The sequence below is a fragment of the Phalacrocorax carbo genome, chromosome Z (genome assembly GCF_963921805.1).
Source record: "Phalacrocorax carbo chromosome Z, bPhaCar2.1, whole genome shotgun sequence".
Taxonomy (NCBI): domain Eukaryota; kingdom Metazoa; phylum Chordata; class Aves; order Suliformes; family Phalacrocoracidae; genus Phalacrocorax; species Phalacrocorax carbo.
Genome location: NC_087548.1, coordinates 61607002 through 61631226, shown reverse-complemented (window position 1 = coordinate 61631226; position 24225 = coordinate 61607002). Strand labels below are relative to the sequence as shown.

At 40.6% G+C, this 24225-nt stretch overlaps 1 protein-coding gene across 1 annotated transcript; it reads right to left on the bottom strand.

Annotated features, from left to right (window-relative positions):
* Positions 1–7144: 7144 nt before the first annotated feature.
* SLC25A46 (solute carrier family 25 member 46) lies at positions 7145–23712 on the bottom strand. The gene is made up of 8 exons (XM_064437753.1): positions 23362–23712; positions 21412–21454; positions 18872–18929; positions 18294–18371; positions 15672–15772; positions 12512–12568; positions 12004–12061; positions 7145–8858 (listed from the first exon to the last, which is right to left on the bottom strand). The coding sequence occupies exons 1-8, from the start codon at positions 23612–23614 to the stop codon at positions 8280–8282; spliced, it is 1227 nt and encodes a 408-aa protein (XP_064293823.1). The 5' UTR covers positions 23615–23712; the 3' UTR covers positions 7145–8279.
* Positions 23713–24225: the final 513 nt, after the last annotated feature.

Below are 24225 nucleotides of genomic sequence, written 5' to 3'. Positions count from 1 at the left end.
GTGCTCTGTTAATGGTGAGATATTGCTTCTGGTGCCTGAAGACTAGCCAGCTGCAGGGTGCTAAGCTAGAACTGTAGTGGGAAAAAGCAAAATGGACACGGAGGACAGAAAACACCGCCTCAGTAAAGCCAAGAACACAAGTCTCCTGTGACCACACTGCAAGTAGCAGTAAGCCAAAAGAGACTCTGCACTAAAGTAAGTCATTAACAAAGATGCCCCTGCAAGAAAGTCACAGAGACCTCAAAAAGCAACTGTGGACCAAAAAATACTAAGCATTCTAGCTACTCTCAACCACATGGTTGTTTCTCACAGGTGCAGTCACACAAAAAGTAACTGCTCCTACTACTCTTGACCTTAGGAGTAAAGTCTAAGTGCAACCACTTCTGGCAAATGAGAACTTTCGTCTTCATCACTGAGGGCACAGCATACACTTCTATGCCACAGCCAGGTTTTTATAATCTCAGGTGTGTGTTTGTTCCTGTTACGGCTATATGCCAGTCTTGGAATGCTAATTCCCTTCCTAATGAGCAGTTCTTTTGCTTCAGCTACTAAAGTAAAAATAATTGCAGACAAACACTGTAAATACAGAAAGTTAGGCACCTTTTAGAAAATTGCCTCAATAACTAAAAAAAAGATAAACAAACTTTTTACATCTGCATACCTATACCTACACAGATACTGTAGTTCTACATATTTTTTGTTACAGTTCTAATGTATGTAAAAATATAAAAAAAGAACTGCCAACAGAACAACATTTCAGACTGACTGGGCTGCATGATTTTCAGTCTAATCCATCTGAAGTGTTGAGGGAAGATTCATCACACTGTGAATTCACCAATGCAGAGAGTAAACTATAGTCTCAATATAAAGTTCAATTTACATCTTCTGGTGATAAATTTTGGCAAGTACTCTATAGCATGTTATGGGCAGCATTATGCACAGTGGTGAGTACCCAGAGTGACCTGTCAGCTAAGGAAACACAGAAGATAACAGGGGCTGGGGATTTCACTGGAGAGGGAAATGGAGGACAAAGACAGAAAGGCAGATATAAAAACCAAGGACAAAGAAAAGACAGACGAGAAGAAGCTGGAACAACTAAAGAGAGGGTAGACAAGCTATTACATAAAGAGGAACAAAGATGGTGTATAAAGCCAGGAAGTACATAAAAGCGGAACCTTAGAAAAAAGAAGAGAAACTCTACTTGTGGAAAATGTCGCCTGTCAAGTAGAAAATACTCCCTCTAAAAGAAGGACTTGAATTCAGGAGTAGTTCAATAAATCTGAAGTTTACCTTACAGACATCTTCCTGGGATCTTAAATATAAGAATCAAAATTTAAGCTTCAATTTTTTTCCTAAAAATTCAAGCTATTGACAAAATACTATACCAGGCCATGGTACACAAAAGCTCTATACCGAGCTATCCTGTACACTTCCACGGAGAAAGGAAAGAAAAGTGACTCCTGTGGAAAACAACAGTTATCACATCACTAATGATGAATGACTGCATCTATGCTGTATGGAGAGCACAGGCCCAAAATACCTGACTACGGAGAGTATGCAGGAGGGACAAGGGATTTTTCCTGGTTTTGTCTGGGATAGTTAATTTTCTTCCTAATAGCTGGCAAAGTGCTGTGTTTTGCATTTAACATGAGAAAAATGTTGATAACACACTGACGTTTTAGTTGTTGCTAAGTAGTGCTTACACTAGTTAAGGACTGTTTCAGCTCCCCGTGCTCTGCTGGGTGCCCAAGAAGCCAGGAGGGACCACAGCCAGGACAGCTGACCCCAACTGGCCAAAGGGATATCCCATATCATACGACATCATGCTCAGTATATAAGATGGCAGGAGTTGGCCAGGGGGCAGTGATTGTGACTCTGGGACTGGCTTGGCATCAGCTGGCAGGTGGTGACTGGTTGCATCACTTGTTTTTCGTGGGTTTTGTTTCTCTCTCTTTTGTTGCTTTCCTTTTCATTACAGATTGATTTTTTTTTTTTTAAATTTCAATTATTAAACTGTTCTTGTATCAACCCACGAGTTTTCTTACTTTTGCTCTTCTGATTCTCTCCCCCATCCCTCTGGCTAGGGGAGAGTGAGCGAGTGGCCGTGTGGTACTTGGCTGCCAACTGGGGCTAAACCACAACAGGAGAAAATGTAGGGTTTGTACAAACTCTAGAAAAGGTATATTCTCACCCCTTTGGTAGGTCTACCTCACTGGGGGTGTAGTGTTAGCACATCCCACCACACCCTTCACATCACACAGCTCTGCAACATTATCAGGAAATCCCAAACCTGGCCAAAGTCACTCTCCTGATGATTATTAAACCTGGAATAATCCTGATCTCATAACTCTCTGCACAATCTGCATGGAGTTTGAAGATTTTAGAAGTAGCTACTGACATTTTATTTGACAGAGGGGAAAAAAGCCCTGATGACTGAAAATTTGCAGCTACAGAGAAGACAGAGGAAGGCATGCATTAGAGCAGAACCTTCATGCTTTGTATTCCCTTTTGCCTCCTGGTAGGAGGACTGCAATGCTTATGGCTGTCCTACCATGGAAGCAGAAGCATTAGTTTCCCAAGCAGTGTCAATCAGAGCTCCCCAGTTAGCCCATAAGTATGATTTTGACTTTTTATACTGCACTAATATAATGTAATATTAATACTGTTATTTATTAATAGAACAAGCTCACAGAGATTGTTTTAGTAAGTTCAAAAATTTTTAGCTTGTTACATGTCAGTAGTATGTTTCCTTTGTGACCTAAAATGTCTGTTTAGCATTTCCATTGAGAAAAATGTTGAAACCATACTTAAATACAAAATTCTTTTCCCTTCTATGGACTAATTTAAACCATTTTTCAAACACAGTCCATTTATGAAGACTGAAGGGTGTTACATTGAGAAAACTCCATTATTAGAGGGCACTTATCAGACACAAAAGTATTAGAGGGAAAAACACAAGTGAGTTTCTACAGGATATATTATGTGGGCCAATCGTGTCCTCTTTAGGACATGACACATTCATTTTCTTGGTAAAAGTGGGCTTTGTAAAGGTGACGAGTAGAGTATCTGCTTTTTCTTAAAAAAATTAGCCAAACAATATAATTTAGTACATTTCAAAGTACATCAGAATGGTTATGGAACAGTTACCTGCATCACACAGCAGCCTTTTTGCCATTGCTTTTGCTTGTAATGGAAAGAAAAAAAAACCCTACCCTTGAAAGAAAACACTGTAGGCATTTTTAAGCTCCTGAAACACATGCAGCTACATGAGAAGTAGTCTCCTTCCTACCACTGTGCTCAAATATATGTGAGTACTTCCTTGCCAAGGCACTCACATTGGTAAGTACACACTTAGTTTCAAGAATCCTCTTTCCCATTGCCTTAATTTGTTTTTTTCTTCTGCCTCATTTTGCATACATAAAGTTGGACCATGGATAAAAGTCTCTGAAAATCCTGCCTGTGCTTGTCTTTTTTCAACAGATTTAGACTGATACCTGTGAAGACCATAAAACACATCAGTGGTCTGTATGGCACCACACCCATTTTGAATGGTACTAAATAGGGCTGATACCAGCTGGGAGCTGTGAACAAGGCAACTGTGCATATTGGTGTTTCTTCCTACACAATGTGCTTGAAGGCTCAAATATTACATACATAAATTCAGGATTCCATCTCAGGGATCAAAAACTTCAGTGAGGTACACTCACTGTTGCAGTAAAAGCAAATCTACTGTTTCCCTTTTTTGGAAGTACCCTGAAACCAAGAATCAGGAATGCCAATTCATAAGCTTCTTGTCTCTAGGAATTCAGTTTGGGTAAAGACATGAATCACCTATGCAGAACAGAGCCTTGTCCTATCCAAAAACTCCTTGTGTTCTGGACTTCTTACCAAGCTTCAGGCCATGAAATAAGAGCAAGACTCAAAATTTCAGGTAACAGCTAAACCATCCCTTCTGATTTTATTACTTTGGTAGGTGAAGTCACATTCTGTCCCTACACTTTGAAAACAAGAGACAAGTGATACATTATCTCACATAGACCAACCTGCTGCAGGCAGTATGTACTGCAGCCAACTCACTAGCAGTTTGAAAAATATATAAAAAAATATAACGGCAATATGATGGTGTTTTCATCCATTGGAAGGACGCCTTGATTTGAAGGAAAGACGTAGATAGCTTTTTTTTTTCCCCAATTGAAAAAGCTGAAAGATTAACTGACTTCTTAGTAGAGTTAGTTGTTTCCAAGTATCAGGGGAAAAAAGCATATGTTGGGCTTAAAACATGTTGTGATTTTAACTTATTCTTAAAAATGCCTTTTGAAAGATAAAGACAGAAATAGACTTCTAAATGAAACTCTCCATAAATACTAACTTTTGGACATTTCTACTTTATATTATTAATTGGTTGTAACTGAGAACATCAGTCATCAACTTTTGTTTATCTGCATTTTTGGGCAATTTATACATTCCGTTTTCAATGTTACTTCTTTCCCGCCCTCAATTTTGTCCACAATTTGCCAAAGTGTCTGTGGTGAGCCTGCAGTGCTGCAGGTAAAAAACCAATTCTCTTTATTCCATCAAATCTGAAAATACAGTTTTATCCAACTCCTTAAAATCAGATTTGCATTTAAAACACAGATGCCACCAGTTCTTGACTAAAGATCTTACCTTCTTCTGCCCCTGCTGGACATACATATGCCATCTTCTAAAGCAAACCTAGACAAACTGTTTATTCACATTTTGCTACCACCTCTCCTCCCATACAGGTGAGGGCATGCTGCCATTATACGCTGCTCTCAAATATCTTCGCAACAACCATTTAGTCAAAAAGTTTAGTGTGCGACCTCTTCTCCTTGGATATCATTGAAAGGGTAAGTAGTTTGAAAGCGACCACTGCTAGCCCTGAATTATACCAACAAATATCTTAGAGCACAGCATGAACTTGTATATTAATGCAAAGACAGGCTTCATCTACATCGTGTGCATTGATTATGTCTGTAGCTGAAGGTGTGTATCCAGCTGAATGACCATCTCAAATGGAGCAAGCTGCAAGAAGGACATTAGATACTTGCTTTGAACCTGCCGCTGAATTCAGAAGAGCTAAGAAAAGCATGTAATTTAATATTGAGTCTTATGAGTTACGCATAAATCTGTAAAACACACTGCATGCCTCGGGTATTATAGACAGGACCAAGATCCAGATCAACTCACGTGTGCCCCAAAGTAGATCTGCTAACAGGAGCGAACACAGCTGGAACCTTGCTGAAGAATGCAGTACTCGCAGCAACGCTAGATCTAAAAGCTCTATTCTAACACAACCAAAAGTCAAGCCTGATCTGTAAGGCAGTCTGTGAAACAACACAGGCAGATAATTGCAATGGTTTCCAGCAGGCCTCATATCTCAAAGTTTCCTGCCTGGTCTATTGTCAGTTGTTGCATATAAAGGCTTGCCTTTTAAGAGGCATGGGTAAGAAGCTAAGTAATTCTTCGCTGGGAGGGAACATTACACTGAGTCTGTCTTTCTTCAGTAATATTTATCTTTTTGAAATCAGTTCTCTTTAAAAATGAAAAGAAGTCAGAAAAACAATGTACAAAAAAAGTAATTAAGTTTGTATTAGGAAGAATAGAGTGCATAAGAATTAATATTCCAGAAAATTAAAAACTTTCTACAGCAATTCAGTATTTTGTAGTTTTCAGGAGTGCATTCTGATAAAGCCACCTATTATTCACTCATTTGAGGTAATGATCGAGTACCTAAAGATCAAAATGAAAAACAGAAATAAATTAACAGTACACTTATGATTGAAAAGGTTGAAAAAGATTTTTTTTCACCTCACATTCATTTACATTTTTGCATAGGCAAAAATAGCAACTCCAAACAAAGTGAAGTATTACTGCTTTTGGAAGGTAAAGCAAGTATACATGAAGAATCAAAACATGTTCATTCTAACTGATGGGAAGAGGATCAAAAATGAACAGCCCAAAGCAAATGGCTTTTCCACTGCAGAACAGTTGCTGTAAGTTGACCACATTCTTTCTCACCCTGCTTAAAGTTACATATCTGAGACTCTGGCATAGCCTAGAACTGTAAAACTCTGAGCAACAAAAGCAAGTGTTTGACACAAGTTAGTATTCTACCACAATATCTAGTGCTGTTCTGAGAACTCACCATCTTCCCTCTTGCAGAATACATAAAGGCACATCCTCTATCCTATATGACAAAATGCCTGCCCTAAAACTTTATTCCTAGAGAAACATTATTGTCCAATTTCACTGATACATCTGCAAGTGTTGGTCTCGAACATGCAGTTAGTTACTACTTCAAGGCAACTGCAAGGGAGTAGTTGGCTTCAGTTGATTTAACACCTTTGAAGAGGCTGGGTTTATGTACTAAAAGTTGGAATTAACAACTTGACTGGACAAGGGCCTGCACAATCTGGTCTGAAGTCAATGTTGTCACTCCTTAGAGCAGGAATTTGGACTAAAGGACCTGCCAAAATCCTTTCCAATCTGGATGATTCTCTGATATGGCTCTCTTCATACTCAAACTTTAAAAAATATAAACCAGGAATCAAATATTTTACCCGAGTTCTTGCATGTAGTTTAATGCAACATGTTCTTGCACTTCAGAAAGTTGAGGAACTTGAAAAAGCCACTCTAAAGTCTATACAATAAAATATAACACACAAATCAGGATTCCTTTTCATGCCTCTTCAGTGAATTACTTCAAAATACTTAATGAATTATAGTTTTATTTCATTGCTTCCATTCTATACACTAAATTCGCAATTAACAATATTTCAAAATAATGCCAGTTCCCAAGTTCACTGTACTTTCCATTTCAACACTTATGCATTTAAAATACATGAAAGTTAGATTAATAGCAAAGTAGACCTGCAAATGTTTTAAAGTCAGAACTTATGAACACCAACACCTTTTCAATATCTTGCCATGACAACTTTCTGCAAGGGATAACTACTATACAATGATTAAAATGCACATCAGTTTAGAGTATTCACAAAGATAGACTTGCAACATGAAAGTGTGAAAAAGGCAGCAGCCTCTCATTTAATTTAAAAGTGACTCTCCACATGCTTGTTTTATTTGCTAAAAATCATTCTCCCCCTGCCCCCCTCCCCCGCCCCCCCCCCCCCCAACTTTCATGTTTACTGATGAAACCAAGGACTAAGTTATTTAGAATGACCAGAACTGATTTTTCAGACTGAAAGTCTTGATCTACTAGGGGAAAGAGGGTAAAAATGGTACATTCCAGTAGTTCATTTGCACATAAAACAGACTGAATTCTGCTTCACAAAATATCTAATCCAGCAGAGACTTTGAATGAAGGACATCAGTAGTAAGCAGATAATTGTTGACATAACTCTCTGATCTAACAAAAAAGAAACTCTAGAAATAGCCAATTAATTTTTTACACTTTCTATACACTTTGAACACTGATACTACATACATTTGTAAGATTATTCTACTCTAATATGAAGTAGTAGAGTAAAACTAAATCCTGAAGTTGAGTGGAAAGTCGACTAAAAATGGCACTTACCCATGCACACATCAGTTTCTAGTTTGCTTTATTCACACTTTTGTTACTGTAAGCCTTGCAAACAAACTGCAAGAGAGCCAAATCTGCATTCTGTGCAACTTTGCCCCAAACTAAGTTTTTGTTATTTTGTACAAAGCAAAATATTCCTCTGTCATCTTCTGCCACAATGCAGCAAAGTAGGAAGCCTTCTATGTACCTGTAAATTATGACATTTATGTCTGCTTAAGTTACCTTTACAATTTCTATTTTCCTCAGAGCTCCATTAACAGTGAAGTTGAAAACATTTTTAGAAGTCCAGTAAACCCTTAAGTCTCCCACTTGCAAGTTCTTACAACTTCTGAAAATAAATTGCTTTGAACTGGCTAGCAGTCCAAATTAAATATCAGATGCGATGTTTATAACGCAGACATTAAGAATTCATATCCATTCTTTAAAGCAGTTAACTGGTAAGAGGAAAGGTAAGTCCTCACTCTAACCACATTTGAAATCCTATTCTCTTCTGTATGACTGCACATTATATATTCATTTTGTTTCTATAATTTTACATTTAAACAGTACTTTTTAAATTACACTTAAGTGTCTATATCCCCATTTTTAAAACAAGTTCTTTTACAGTGTAAGGAGAATCCAGAGTGGATTCTTCAAAATTCATTTTCTAAGCCATTTTGAACAATAATTAGATAAGTCAATCATGTCCACTGTGCTATATCCACACCTGAACAGATTAAGAAACATTTTGAAGCAGTGTTGAGTAAATAATTTTGGTAAGCTGTAAAACTGCCACATGTAAGGTATACTGTACTACAACAGCTCCAAATCCTTTATAAAAACCTAGCATTCCTTCTTCCCGTTTTATAGTATTTACGCAGTCTCTCATTCCCTCATACTGAGTATTGATCGGAAGCACTTCATAGCCAAGGTCTGTATTGTCAATAATTGTGCGTGTCCCTTGAATATGAAGGCGGTGTAAAACTGTCTCCAGTGGGTAAAGCATGACATCAGCACAAAGGCTAGCAGCAAAGCTAGCAATAAGTTCTGGAAAATATGCATCCAGCATGCTCTGCACAGAAGTGGAGCTCTCAGATGGAAGGTTCTGGGTATTTTCTCTTTTCAGAACAAACAGAACAAGCTTCTGAACGATGGAACTGATGACATAGTGAAGAACTCCATGTAGAGCAGTTGGAAAAGTCAAGACCATTAGAGGAAGGAGACGCTTGCTATGGGGTACTCCCATGCCTACAACTCTGCCGATTCCTTCTTTCACGCAGTCCAGGATGCCAGGATTATCACGAATTATTTCACTCTACAAGCACAAAGGAATAGTTACAGCTTGTGCTGCCCATTTCATAACCGTGCCGACATCCACTTTGACACTTTGTCATGGCTGAACTTCACAGAAGAATTAAACATTCGCATGCTATTGTATCTACACAGCTATACTGATATAAATCCTTTGCTCTAACACTCTTGATACCACTGAAGTAAACTTGCTTTTAAAAAATGAACCCATCTTAAAGAATCTTTATTTAATGTACATTCCAGTTATTTGTGTTTCTACCAAAGAAATTTGACTTTCAGCCTACTGCTGAAAGTATCAGTTTGCAAAACAGTCATGCACTGAGGATGCCTACTTCTGGAGCAAAATGCGAGGAAGTATTTACCTAAAAGTCCTTTTCCTTAAGGACTATAACTCTAGTCTTTGAACTTGAATGTGCATATTAAAGACTTCCATAAATGAAGAGGAGTTTAACGATAATTTTTCATTTGAATTTAATAGGTTCACCTCCGAACACTTCCATTCCATTATTTGCAACTAAAATAGCACTCTTTTCCCATGCTGCCTCTTTGAAAAGAAGTAATTATTTTGTTCATGCAGTGAAAATAAAGAATTCACTTAGTAATTATTTACTCCATTATACTCCACCTGTGACAGCAGGATTAAGCTAAAGACATTGTTTCCCCTTCTAACACTTATACAAACTCAGGGTTTTATCCTCTCTGTTACATCCAAAAATCAGGATTTGGGAGTTCTCCTCAATGCCCATGTCTCTGAGTCCATGCTGGTTGTGTCCTGACCTCATGCTAGGATAAACCACCAGACATTCCTCAGTACTCTAGGGAAGGACTAACAGCCTGCAAAGCCTTCATGGTCAGTCTGCACAGAAGAGAAACTAGTTCAAATACTTGAGAATATAAAGTTGTTCCAGATTTCAAGTACAAGTTAAGCATCATAACCCCTACTGAATCCTCTTCTCCCCCATATCACTGCAGTCCCTGCACTTCAAAACTGTGCTTGTCAAACACGCCACCATGTGGCCTGAAATCACAAAACCAGTAATGTGACAGCTACAAATTTCTATCATGTAGTTATTTTGATGAAATATATTTACTTTGAGAACTGTGTTAAACTAATACTGTTGAACAGTGTCTTAATTCTGATAAACCATAAAGTTAATAGAAAACTGTTAGTAACAAATCCCACAATCTTTAACTTCTGTAGTTTGTTATTGGTCACTGTTTTCTTGCAGCACAGGAATATAACGTAACCCTGATAAGCCACATTGCCTCCCTGCACTGATTAATACAACATAAAGTCTTCACAAATTCTGTCATTACCTTTGTTGTGTTTCTAGTAAGATAGCTCATGATGATGTTTCCAGGAACTGTAGAATCCATTTCATACAGCATATATACACCTATTCAGTACAATACTTGCACACAGATGAGCCTACTAAGCCTAAAATCCTCACATCTCAGTGGAATTATTTTCATAAGCAGTGTTTTACAGAGGTGATCACCTGTCTAAAAGGCTGGGGGAGATGCTGTTTTGGCTTTTCAATGGTTTTCCTATTAAGCCATGCTTTTTAGCAGAGAAGCTTTATTATTCATTTTGCAAACAGAAGACAGGCTCTAAATCATGTTCTCTTTTATCATTTATTGATAAATATGTTCCCATGTCCAACAACACAGAAAACATCCTTTCAGACAAAAATACAAGCAATTAGATACCTGAATAAAACGTTCCATTCTGTCACCTGCTAAGAACTCAAGAAACATGAACAGTGTTCTACTCCTGTTTCTAGTCCCAGGATTACAGCATGCTTAGGGTAAAGATGTTCCCCAGGACATAAAAGAGTTTCCTAAGTCAACTTCCTAGTATAAGACCAATTAAATCTTCCCATGGATTCCACAAACTCAGAGGTCCACTCAGGATGGATTTATGGGACATTATCTTAAAAAGAATTCAGCAGGAAAGGGGAAGAGGGTTTCTTAAACACAGAGTAACATTAGAGAACATGTGTTCAGCTGTTGGGAGTGTATACACATGCCCCCATGCACAGACACTTAATCTCTCCTGTCCTGTTAGTCCATAATGTGGCCAGTTCAGACAGAACAGCCTTCCTAGTGCCTTCTGGCTCCTTTAAGTTTAGATCCTCTGCACAGAGCAGAATCCTACCCTTAAGAGTACCTGCCTCTAAATTACACGCTGAAACTAAGAAACTATAGAAGTCAGCCTTGTTTGCCTCTTCTCCACAGACAAAGCACTATTTTGTAGACATACACCAGCAGTTGAACTGTGGGTTTAAACAGCTGGATCTAAATCAGTCTTTGCAGTACTTAAAACTTGTCTATGCTATGAATGAAAAATTATTTTTCTGAATGAAATGACTGAACAACATAGAGTGACTATCCTGCACCACCCTTCACATGAGCGCTCACTTTACCTTAAGAGTTCCATTAGCTGCACAAAGATGCTATCGTTAATTAAGAGCAACTCATTATGCAGAGGTAGCTCGAAGAATTACCCTGGACCACTTCTGCATAGCTAACCCTTGTCTCCTTCTCCAGAAGGAGATGCAACAACTCACTGAAAAACAAGTGCTATGTGTTACTCTGTACAGTTACAGAACAAGTCAAGCTGTATCCTAAGCGACAAGTCCAGATATTTACTTTCATGGCTAAGGAAGAACTAGATGAAAATCTAAAAGCAACACTTGACTGAATGAAAGCAGTCCTGAAATAGTAGAGTTCAGTACATTAGGAAAACAAAGCTGAATTACTGGAAAAAGGTTTATAGCTGTTACAGGGGAAGAGGTCATGGTAAACTTGCCTAGCAAGCCTTTTAAAACCTTTACATGAGAAAAATTTCTTTATGGTATATCTGCTAGAACATATAGATGTAACCTGTCCTTATTTTATAGATAATATATTCCAAATAGCTACATTAAACGTCCTAATTCTAGATTTAGACTTTAGACAGAAAATATTTACTATATGGATATATTAATTTTATTCTCAGTTTAGAAGTCATACAGCCTCAAGCAAAACAAATGCAACTATTGCAACATAAACCTGAATCCAAAGCCAACGACTTACTTCTTCACAAAATCTAAACTGTAAAGAGAAGAACAGTAACTTTTAAAATGTTGTAAATATATGTAAGTTACCTGTACAGTTTCAATCAGGCTCGCAGAATAAAAAGGCATTGCTATCACATGTGTTAAACTGTAGAAATTAACAAGAGTTAAGGTCATTACAATACTATAATTTTATCCAAATATACATGTAGAAGTTGATAAAGTCATCTACCAAGTCTTGCCTAAGAGAAAACTAACAAACTAAGTAAACTATTAAAATGCACATTAACAAGTTGAGATAAACTCCACTCTGAAGTTCTGTTAAATTCTGTTTCCAGGTGACCAGATTGTTTCAGGTCTCTCAGATATCATAATTACTAAAAGAACCTAATCTTTTTAATCAGTCAGGTTCCATAGAGACATAGGGATCTAGTAAGAGAAAATAATCTGTGAAAGTGGTGTATGCAATCAAGATTGTTCAAATTTGGAAATTCGTATTAGCACCCTGTCAGGTAACCATCACTGCACATTAAACTAATTTACACATAGTAGTTTTATTAACGTTTAGACATAAGGTAAGAACACATGATATACTTACCCTTTGAGTAGAAGGTGTCCACCTATCTGCTTGAGATTCCATTTATGTGAAAGCTCCCTAAAAAGAAAAGTATTTACCTTAACATGGATAAGAACACCTTATTCTCAAGCACTTCTTCCATGGCCATCAACATCCAGTTTTCATCCTGGTGTTCTACTATCAGTTTACATTTCAGGATTTCCCATAGTGGAAAGACATCAGCTACACATTTAATAAATCATGCTTAACTTTTAGTTCTATCAAAAATGCTTTCAATTATTAGTAAGGTGTCTGTAGCTCTCACAGCTACTGGCTTTAGTGTTTTGCATTTATTAAGCATCCTTGTGTACTAACTCTTAAACCCTTTTTCTGGGAATTTTGGATTATTTTAAAATCTTAATAGTCTTCCTTTATCAACATCCTTTTTCTCGTATTTTTTTGGTTAGGCTTTTCCTGTTCTTTAAGGTTATGTTTACCCAGTTGATGTTTCCTTCCTGAAAACCAAAATCACATTCTGACAGACAAGATCAAATCAAGTACAATACGTCAGACTAGAAGCTGCATAGCAATTCTGTACAGACTTGAGTTTGGTCCTAAGCCAAAAGACTTGCCTCTAGCGTATCCTAGTAAAACAAAAGAAAACTCATGTTTAACACAAAGAAAAGTATTTTCTAGTTACACACTTCAAAATATTAACAGTAAACGCTAACTACACTCCCCTTGACAGAAAATTTAATCCTACCTAGCTCAACATTCAAAAACAAAATATATTTACCATACATTTGGTAAATAATCTAGCTATGAGGTAAAGATATTTCTGTCTGAATGTTGGACACACTAGACTATACATTTTTAATAACACGTTATAAAAGTGTTCAGCTTCAATTCTTGCCCAGGAACCACTCTCATCCACTGCCTGTAGTTACAACTACTCTAATCCAGGAAAGGAAACTCTTTGCCCTTTCTGAAGAATTGTGTGTTACTAGTAGCTATTGCTTTCCTAGATACAGAGGTCAGTCACTAAAGAGGAAGGGAAGATCATTTACCGCTATGTATTTCAGACATTTGGATCACATCCACTGAGCCAAAATACTTAAAAGATGTGGAAGATGAAACCAGCCAAACCAATGTGTAAAAGCCTAACCTGTCAATCCACTAGGTATAACTATTCCTGCAGGGAAAGAACAATTACGGAATGAGTTTGCCTAGTACAACATTCAATTTGCAACAAAAATGTTAACACCCGCTTCTGGGCCCCTCTCCTAAAACAGGGGGATTCTTTTATGATATTATGATATAGAATTGGAATTGACATCTCACTTCCTTGTGTCCTTTGGAGCTTGATAATGTAGTTAAATAACCTTTTAAATCAGATTTGCTGGCACTGCTGCTATAAGCAATAACCTTCACTGCCCTGTGACAGCCCACTGTGATGCTACCATTAAAAAGGAAGGCAGAGCATCCAGTAGAAAACTGTGTGGGGTTGTGCATGTACAAGACAACCATTTTACCCAGATCACTTCCCCAGCCCAGTTCATTTTGTTCATATACTGTGTTGGCACAAGGGCAGGGGTAGCACTGGGAAAGGAATGAGCAGGTGCTAGCAGAAAGGACTGCTTCTTTTGGCAGCAGCACCAGTTACTTTTCAATCAACTGAACTACTGGCCCAACAGAAGAAAAACCTAGCTCACTCTGGACAAATCACAACTATGAAAATAAAACCACTATATCACACCTCATGAACTTAAGCATCCCCTACAGCAGTATTTGAAAACAAGAACAAGTCACACTCAGAAAAGTGGATGCCTGGGAGTTTCAGTTATGTATGAGACGGAGCTGACCAAAAAGCTTAAATACACACTCCACACAACCTAAGTATGAAATCCTTTTGCTAATGCTTTGATGAATGCAGAACCTGCAAAGACTTACTTTTATTAGTATGCATGCATGCATCACAATAGTAGTATGATTCAGCCTGATTTTTAAGACAAGACATTTCTTGTCTTTAAAATCAGGTCAAGTTTCCATGTCCCCTAAGTACTTAGTGTCTGTCCACACATTAAAAATAGGCACTTCTCTTCTGAAAGCTAACATGATTCTCAAGCCCACTGGTCCATACAAAATTAAACAGCTTGAAAACCAACTACTTGCCTACCTCCCTAATATATTTTCCAAGGCAGGTCTTTACCATTTTACTGGCTTCAGTGTGTCTCCTGCAGCTGTTAAGTATCTTTCTCTAACTTTTGATGATCTCTTGGTCTCCCTGCAATTTTAGTTACTTAATATAATAAACTCACACAACCTACTTACTCTTAATATACCTGTAACAAGCCTGACCATATATATATATTTTTACAGTTGTCAGCCCTTGCTGTAAGCTCTGCACCATTATAAAACAAAACATTGATAAAAAGTCTTCAGAGAAAAATTATTTATCAGGCATGTATCTCAAAGCAGAAAGACATCACAATGTTTTACCATAATCCTGGAGTTATAGTTCAGCATAAAAAGTAGACAGAGTAACACATCGAAAATATTACTAAACTACTATAGCCAAAGATGGACAGAGTGAAGTAGAATGGTGAATATATCTTTAAATGAAGTCACTCATTTTTAGTTGTAACCCCTTTATTATAAGAATATTGAACAATGTACATAGAGTTGTTGGTAAAGGAGGATGGAATACAAAGCTGACAGCCACACAGACTCTTATTTACCATGTTTTCTCATTTATTAATGCAGGCCATTCTATTCTCTCACCTACCAAAGACAGGGAAAATGTTCAGCGCTGGCTCATTAGCCATTTAAGTTTTCTGTATTCAGATGAATGTAACAACGACTTTTTACTTTAGGCAAACCAAAATACAAAAAAGATTTATGAATTCTTTTCTTACATTGGAATTATACTGAAGACCGATTTCCTATATAATTGCTATATTCAGAACAGTAGGCAGACATACCAAACATACAAAGCTGCCAAAAAGAGTCTCCCACTATTTATTAGTTACAAAGTTTTCTTTGCCAAGACAATCACACTGTGCTGAAAACACCTATTTGATGTCTGATGGTTCTAATCAAATAAGATTTTTTAGATCAGCCTTACATTTCTAACACTTTGAATGCAGGTCAACAACTGATAATCAATTTGTAAGAAGCAGTAAAAAAAACAAACAGGCAATACCTTGGCAAAGGTGTAAATTCACTGATGATCCCTTCTGTTCCCAGGGTTATGCCCTGAACAATGAAAGTGCTGCCCATTCCTTTCCAGAGAGCTCTTGGACCCTGTGTTTTGAAATATGCAACATATTTTGATTCATGCAACATAAAACTCAAAATACCTTTTAATCTTAAGTTTTATGCAATTCCAGCAAATTCAGACCACACAGCACTACAATTCACAGAATCACACAATGGTGGGGGTTGGAAGGGACCTCTGCAGATCATCTTGTCCAACCCCACTGCTTGAGCAGGGACACCTACAGCAGGGGGCACAGGAACACATCCAGGCAGGTTTTGAATGTCTCCAGGGAAGGAGACTCCACAACCTCCCCGGGCAGCCTGTGCCACTGCTCTGGCACCCCACAGGAAAGAAGTTTTTTCTCATGTTCAGCTGGAACTTCCTGGGTTCCAACTTGTGCCCATTGCCCCTTGTCCTGTCATTGGGCACCACTGAAAAGAGTCTAGTCCCATCGTCCTGACACCCACCCTTCACATATTTATAGGTATTGGCGAAATCCCCCCTCAGTCTTGTCTTCTCCAGGCTGAACAAACCCAGGTCTCTCAGCCTTTCCTCACAAGGGAGATGCTCCAGTCCCCTGATCACCTTGGCAGCTCTCCACTGGACTTGCTCAAGCACTTCCACATCCTTATTAAACTGTGGGGCCCAGAACTGGACACAGTACTCCAAATGTGGCCTCACTAGCGTAGGGTAGAGGGGGAGGGTAACCTCTTGCAACCTGCTGGCCACACTCCCTTTAATGCATCCCAGGATACCATTGGCCTTCTTGGCCACCAGGGCACAGTGCTGGCTCATGGTCACCTTGTTGTCCACCAGCACTCCCAGGTCCTTCTCAACAGAGCTGCTTTCCAGTAGTTCAGCCCCCAGCCTGTACTGGTGCAGGGGGTTGTTTCTCCCCAGGTGCAGGACCTTGTACTTGCTCTTGTTGAATTTCATCAGATTCCCCTGGGCCCAGCTCTCCAGCCTGTCCAGGTCTTGCTGGATGGCAGCACAGCCTGCTGGTGTATCAGCCACACCTCCCAGCTTGGCAGCATCAGCGAACTTGCTGAGGTTACACTCTGTCCCATCATCCAGGTTAGTGGTGAATATATTAAATGGGACTGGACCCAGCAGAGACCCCTGGGGAACACCACTACTGACAGGCCTCCAACTAGACTCTGCCCCGTTGATCACAACCTGAGCTCTGTTGTTCAGCCAATTCTCAATCCACCTCACTGTCCACTCTTCTAACCCACACTTAGCTTGTCCGTGAAGATGTTATGGGAGACAGCGTCATACGCCTTACGAAAGCCAAGATAAACAACGTCCACTGCTCACCCTTCTTCCAGCCAGTCACAATATCATAGGCGGCTGTCAGGTTGGTCAAGCGTGATCTCCCCCGGTGAATCCATGTTGGCTACTTCTGACAACCTTCTTGTCCTCTACATGCCTGGAGATGACCTCCAGGATGAACTGCTCCATCACCTTTCTGGGGATGGAAGTGAGGCTGACTGGCCTTTAGTTTCCCAGGTCCCCCTTCTTGCCTTTTTTGAAGATTGGAGTGACATTTGCTTCCCTGCAGTCCTTGGGCACCTCTCCTGTCCTCCATCACCTTTTACAGATGATGGAGAGTGGCTTGGCAAGAACATCCACTAGCTCCCTCAGCACTCGTGGGTGCATCCCATTGGGGCCAATGGATTCATGAGGATCCAGTTTGCCTACGTGATCTCTGACCTAATCCTCCTTAACCAAGGGGAAGTCCTCCTTTCTCCAGATTTTCTCTCTCATCTCTGGATGCTGAGATGCCTGAGGGCCAGCCTTCGCAGTAAAGACTGAAGCAACGAAGGCATTCAGTAACTCTGCCTTCTCTGTGTCCTGAGTCACCAGGGCCCCCACCTTTGGCCTGCTGCTGAACAAAGTTCCCCCAGTCTTCCTTTTACTGCTGCTGTATTTGAAGAAGTCCTCCTTGTTATCCTTGACACCTCTTGCCATTCTACCATTAAACTTCACCATCATGAAATTCAGGGGACAACTAACTTTTCAACTCTGAAGCAACTTTTGTTCTTCAATAGTTTCAAATAGTTGGCAACAATTTTGGAGGCATATGTCTCACTATTCATACTCTGTACTATAAACTTAACACCATTTTCAATGGACAAAATGAGCTCTAGATGTTAAAGCATGTAAGAAATCCACAAAGTCTTTTCTTACTGTCTTCTGATCTGAGTTGCAGGATTGCCATTACCATGCAAAACTGGGAATTCATGCAATACTATCTTCAGAAGTAGTAATTTGGATAACCTCTTTATCCATATAAAGACTGATTATTTTTTTAGAATCCTACTGAAAACATTAGTTTCAGGAACCTTTTGATTTCTAACTTCTGCAAATCTTCCTCACTAAATACTGTACTACTTTAAAAAATTTACAATGATCATCTTGGAACATTTCTGCAACCATAAAATTAAAACCCCCTTACAATGGCCATGTTTTTAACCAACAGTTACATTAAGAGTTAGATGCCAATGTACATATGTGCTATAGTAACCTTCACTGCAGAGATACAGCCTGGCACCAAATACTGACCTGTGTCTTATTGATGCTGTACATGATATTGACAATAGTAAAGGGAGTGAGATGATAATTCCGAGCGTGATAGTTAACCTGGTAAAAACATAAATAATGGCAGCTTTATAAACACACTTGCAGGTGTTACAACTCTGAAGGAAAAAGTATTCTAAATTAAGGACTTTTATTTCTGTAAAGATCAGCTAAAGTGACCAAAATATGAATAAATTCCCACTGAAATTTAGGGAAATAGACAGAACATTTCAGTACTTGTATGCTGAAAATTTAAACAGTAAAGCAATCACATGCCAGAAAATATTGGAAACAAAGCATCCTGCTTGTAAACGGGGATCTGGAAGTTTCTCTGCAGCCTCTGAAACACTTACTTGCTCTAATTAATTTTCCACTGCCCCCACAAAAAATGAATAAGAATGTTCAAGATAAGTTAAATTTCAGAATGAAAAACATGTACGCTACAAAAAAAAATGCTAATGAGCAGCACTGTAAAGGTTCCTTATACCCTACAGAGTATGAAAACAGAGAAATATCACAGTACACAGAAGCTCTGACTGGAAGAGGTAATATAAAAGACATACCTGACACTGACGACGTAGAACAATGCAAGGATGTGCCAACACATTTTCTGTAAATAGGCTTTAAAAGAAAAGTGTATTTGAAGCATGGGAAGCCATCGTAAATCTATTAGAAAAGGCTTGATATTTTACTCTAGCAACACTAGATAAGTATTTGGAAAAACTACACATTATCAAGTGAATTAATGAGGCATTTTCGATATAGCCTGCCAATACTATAAAGGAACAAGCATTGAAAAACGTGGCACACAGATTTACGATGAAAAAGGCCACATACGTATATATAGGATGTATGTATTTTTATAGGCAAAACAATATACCAAATTTCTTAACTTTCCCTCTGCAAAATATGAGGGAACAAAACAGGCCAGAGAGTATCATGGAAGGATTAGTTTCCAGTTTTATGTTAATTCCACATACCACATTATTACTCAAGATCCTCCTTAACAGGGCCAGAGGACTGGTACTATTTTTTTCATCAGAAAATGCTACTGCCCAAAACCAACTCTCTCTCCACTCCCAGAAATGGTATTTCAATCAAACCTTCACAGGAAAGTTCTCTCAGTTCTAAAGTAACTGGTCACAGCCACACAGACAAACTTTTCATTTGATCTCAAAGTGCCTGAGTGATCAAAGTACTTACGTGTATGTGGTTCACATCTGGGATATGGATTAGAAAAGCAAAACCTCCAGGTTTTGTCTAAGCATCCCAAGTAACAGCTCTAACCACCAACCTACAGCAACATCTGGGATAGGTCTCTTATTGGGATTTTACTCTGAATAAACAAGCACTAATTGGCACAGAAAAGTACTGAGCCTGCAGTTTCATAACTATTAAGCTCATTAGTAGTTTGCTGCTACCAAAGGAGTTGAAACTTTCTCTGCGCTACAGCTGCTATCTATTAAGCCCTTCTGGTAGCCAACTCAGCTAGCCTCACAAAAACTAACCTTTTCTTTTGGGTGTTTTCTACAAGATTCCAGACTTGAACCATGTGTGTATGACAAATGATCTGGTGCAAATGCAAAAGCAGAAGCAGGGAGAATTGCTCTCAGCTCTCCTTCTCAAAACCATTTTAGTCCTAGTGGCCATGGTGCTCAGGATGTGGAAAACTTCGTCATGCTTGATTAAATCAAAGCATATAGTTCAAAAGGACAGCTGAGCCATGCTAACATCTCTCTGCTCCTGAAGGAGATCAACATGTTCCTGCCTTATGGCTCCAGTCCTTTGCTGGTACTCTCCTGAGCTCATTCAGCTTGATAAGGTTGGAAAGAAATCAAATAACTCTTTACATGTTTTGGGAGTCGATGAAGAACTAGTCCCACCAACTCTAGTTTAACAAATTGAATACACTTATCAAGGGGTCTGAATGAGCAACCCGAGCCATTGCAAGGGAAGCAGTGGGAGAAGAAGGACAGGCAGTCTCATGAGATGGGATGATCTAATTTAAGCAACTTATTACTTGCCAGAGATGGTCATTACTAGTTTTTCTTTATCCCTTCCCTCTCTGGTCCAGTTAGCTGGTGTCTGCTGGCTTTCATAGTTAGTCAGCTCCCAAGTAAATCAACCTAACTGAACAGCAAAAAATAATCCAGCTCTTTCACTGACTTTGTCTTCTGTTTTAGTGAGTCAACCTGGTTAAAAGAAGTTCTGATGGGCATCAGGGGTGATAACAACATGGTAAGGAGCAGGACAGGCTGGTGGTCAAGTAAGAAGTCCCCCTCTTTAAGTAGAGGTACACTGTAAGAACCTCAGCTGACATAGCTTCCGATGTTGGTCTAACTGGGTAAGTGACACAAGTACTCTCATTTTCTGAAGAAACACACACTTTTCTCTGGGAGGCCTCACATTCAGGTCAATAAGGAATAAGAATTTTTTAGTCCTAACTTTTTCAAGACAAAAAAAATCCACCTTGCATCCTTTCGCAAGTTGCATCAGTACCTTGACCAAAAAACCAACCTCTGATCACAGGAGCGTGACTGAGCAGGCACCCTACAAAAAATCCTAAGCTTATCATGATCCTTACACTTGACAATTTAAGCTCTGAAAATGTTACTAAGCATGTTAAAGTCCACCACTTCCTCAAAAATACTATAATCAGTGTCACCATAATAAGGAATAAAATGGTTATCAGACCACTTGGTTAGATCAACATTACTGTTCCAGGATACTTTGATAATATACTTGAAGAAATTTCCACCTTCTTAGGAAACATTTGCATTGCCTAAAAATATTAATGAAAATGACAAATGTGCAAACAGCTTTCTGGCGTTATTTTCAGATTGCTCTGATAGGGTATACATATGCTTGGCAGACTGTATGAAAATTTGTTTCTTACATTCACTGCTGATTAAGTAATTTTGAGAAACACTTCAGCTAAAGAGAACAGAAGCCTATGTGGATTTCAGGTAGTAGGTTTCTGAAGGCATTTCAACCTCCTAAGTCTACTGGCATAAAAACACAACATGAAAATGTACATAGGGATCATAAGACAACTATAGCTTTACTGCTTCATTATTACTGAAAATTATTACACAACTCTTACCTTGCAAGGCCAATACCAAAGCCTGCGAATCTGTTCAGCTGCTCTGAAAAAAATGAAAACAGATTATACAGCAGTGTTATTACAAAGCAGGAGAAAATGCCATGCAGATGATCTGAAAAACTAGTTTGGTACTGTACTTGCTTCAGAAAACTACAATCACCAACCCACAATATTCATCGCAACTCAGCAAGAGAATATATGAAAAAAGTTATTCCCCTGGGAATATTTGCACTTTGGACTGCATTTGGGTTTGTACATACTTCTAGAAATAAAATCATTCTTGTCTTAGAACAGCTACAGAGTAAAAAAAGAGACAACATGAACAGTAAAACAGACTATTTTAACATCTAAAAAAACCTAAAAACCAACCACTGAAAAGTTAGCATTCATGAGGTTACAGTAAGTCTGAAAGATAATTTTAGATATCTGTGGTAAAATTAATTTTAAAAACAAAAACAGTAAAAAGAGAAACTTTGGGAAAAGTAACAGAAAAAGCCACTGTTGACGTAACAAATGTCAACATGATGTGAATTCTCAAGTCAGCTCTTTATCTCAATTTTTCTCCAAAAATTTAGTGAGTTAAGAACTGTTAAAATTGCAACAAAAGTGATGGGTTCAATTCTCTGCTGTCTGCTACCAGACATTTACACCCTGGGAATTATCGGAAGAATTTTTAAGAGCATCAGAACCGTAAAGACAACTGAAAATTAGTGCCCAGTGTTACAATCTAGACGGTGGAAGGATGGGTAGTGTCAGTAACTTGTGTGGAGCTCCACACAGACATGACAGCCCTCCTAAGAAGAATGATAAGGCTTTCTCACTTGGAGAAGCTGGACTCAAGTCACACATCAAACTCCTTATCAGTCCTCCAAAATGCAGGGTCAGTATGCCCTCCATGAGTAAATAGGACAAAAAAAAAAAGGTAAAGTCCAAGTATCTTAAGAGTATTTAAGTAGTGTTTTAAGCAGTGCTTGCATGGATGGAAGTCCAGCTAAGGGCTGTACTCATTATACAACCTGAACAAAACCACTACACTGCAGGTTAAAAAAAAAGACAATTCATCTATTAATAGAATTCAATTTTAAATAAATTAGTCTTTCATAAAACTCTGATACTCTTGTGTATATAAGCTGCTCCAGAACAACCTTTTAATTAAAGGAGACAATGTTCAGCTGCCTAGATTTAGCAACTTTCTCTTAATTTGCATCAATTTCACAAAGACACAAAACAATATTGTGCTTCTGAGGGTTTCTGCTCAGCTTCCCAACAATTACTGCAAAACACCCAAACCCAGTTGCTTCCTTGAATTCTACCAGTTCCATGGCTCCTTCGCCACCGTGCACGGGGGGCGGGGTGGGGGTTGACTTCAGCAGTTCCAGCCACACCCCTTGTACTCCTTCAACGGAACAATAAAGCAGGCGCAAGACAGAGTCTGAAACATCTAATAACAAAATATACCGTAAGACCAAACGGTACTTCCCGCCATTACAGAAGGCGGAGTGTTTCTGCTGGCGATGGTTTACATGGGCGATGGGCAGCTGCCCGCACGCTGCTTCACTAGAAGCTGAGGGCGCGCTCCGGTGCTCGCAATCACATTTTGCACGTAATTAAGCTGTGGTACGCGACTAGGCGGGCGCTGGAACGCAACAGGCGATGGCGCGGGTTCTCCTTCTTCTAAAGGACTTTTTTTTTTTTTCTTCCCCGCCGCTTCAGCACCGCCAGCCCGCGGCTGCAACGCGCCCCGGGCCCGGGCCGGCGGGGGTCAGGGCCAGCGCACCGGGCCAGCCCCAGCACGCCGGGGCGCCGCTCGGAAGAGCGCGGACAGGCCGCGGCAGGTCCCACGGCCGCCGCCGGCTGGCCCTCGCCCACCTCGGCGGGTCACCCTCCGAAGCGAGGGCCAGGCGGGACGGCGCGAAGCCGGCTGCCCCGCCGGACCGGGCCCTCCCTTACCGGCGCCGGGTCCGCCCGCCCCGAGGTTGGGCTCCTCGTTGAGACCGGCGCCCCCCAGAGGGGTCCCCGCCCCATAGGGCGGCGTCTTCTCCCCCCAGTGCAGGTTGCGGCTACCGGGGATGTCGGGCGGGCTTGTCACCCAGTGCCCCGGCTCCGAGCCGCTACCAAAGGGCCTGGCGCCGGGACCCGGTTCCTCCCGGCCGCCCCCGCGGTAGCCCAGGCCGTCGAAGCCCTCGGGGCGCCGCGGGTGCATGGCGGGAGACAGGAGGCTGCCGCGGACAGGCCGGAGCGGACGCCGCACCCCGCGGTCCCAATCGCCACTTCCGGCCGGGAAGTTGGGGACAGATGGACAGACGGGCACGCCCTACTGAAGCCGAGAGCAAGGCCACGTGGCCAGGAAGAAGTCGGGGACGGCGGCCGGCTGGGCCAATAGAGTCCCTCCTTCTGCCCGGCTCGGGGAGGAGTGAGGTGGGTGGTGCATTCAGCGGGGAAGGACGCGGATCGGGACCGGCGGCGAGTGGTGGGGGAGGGCGCCCCCTGCCGGTGCGGCGGGCTGGCTCGGGGAGGTGGGGGCAGCGTGGCCCGTGGGCCTGGCCGGGCGCGCCAGCTGCGGCAGGGCCTGAAGGGAGCCCGGGTAGCGCCTGGCGTGGAGGGGAGCCCTCCGGCGGCGCAGCTGCCGGCCCTTCCTCCGGGGAGCTCCCGCCCCAGCCGCAAGCAGTGAGAGGCGAGCGCAGGGGACTCCCGGCTGCCTGCGTGCCTGCAGACCGGGTGGCAGGGCCGGGAGCTGCGGCCGTTCAATGCGCCAAGAATGCTCGCGGGCCTGAGCACACCCCGCAGGGGAGACGGGGCAGGGGGGCTCGGGGA

What these genes read in the sequence shown, in the direction of transcription:
- SLC25A46 (XM_064437753.1), bottom strand. Translation starts at nt 23,614, where the DNA reads ATGCACCCGCGGCGCCCCGAGGGCTTCGACGGCCTGGGCTACCGCGGG. An exon ending in TTTGGTATTGGCCTTGCAAG is followed by an intron (nt 18,930 to 21,411) that starts GTAAGAGTTGTG and finishes TTTCTTTTAAAG; the next exon opens with CCTATTTACAGAAAATGTGT. An exon ending in GCCTGATTGAAACTGTACAG is followed by an intron (nt 8,859 to 12,003) that starts GTAACTTACATA and finishes TTGTGCTTGTAG; the next exon opens with AGTGAAATAATTCGTGATAA.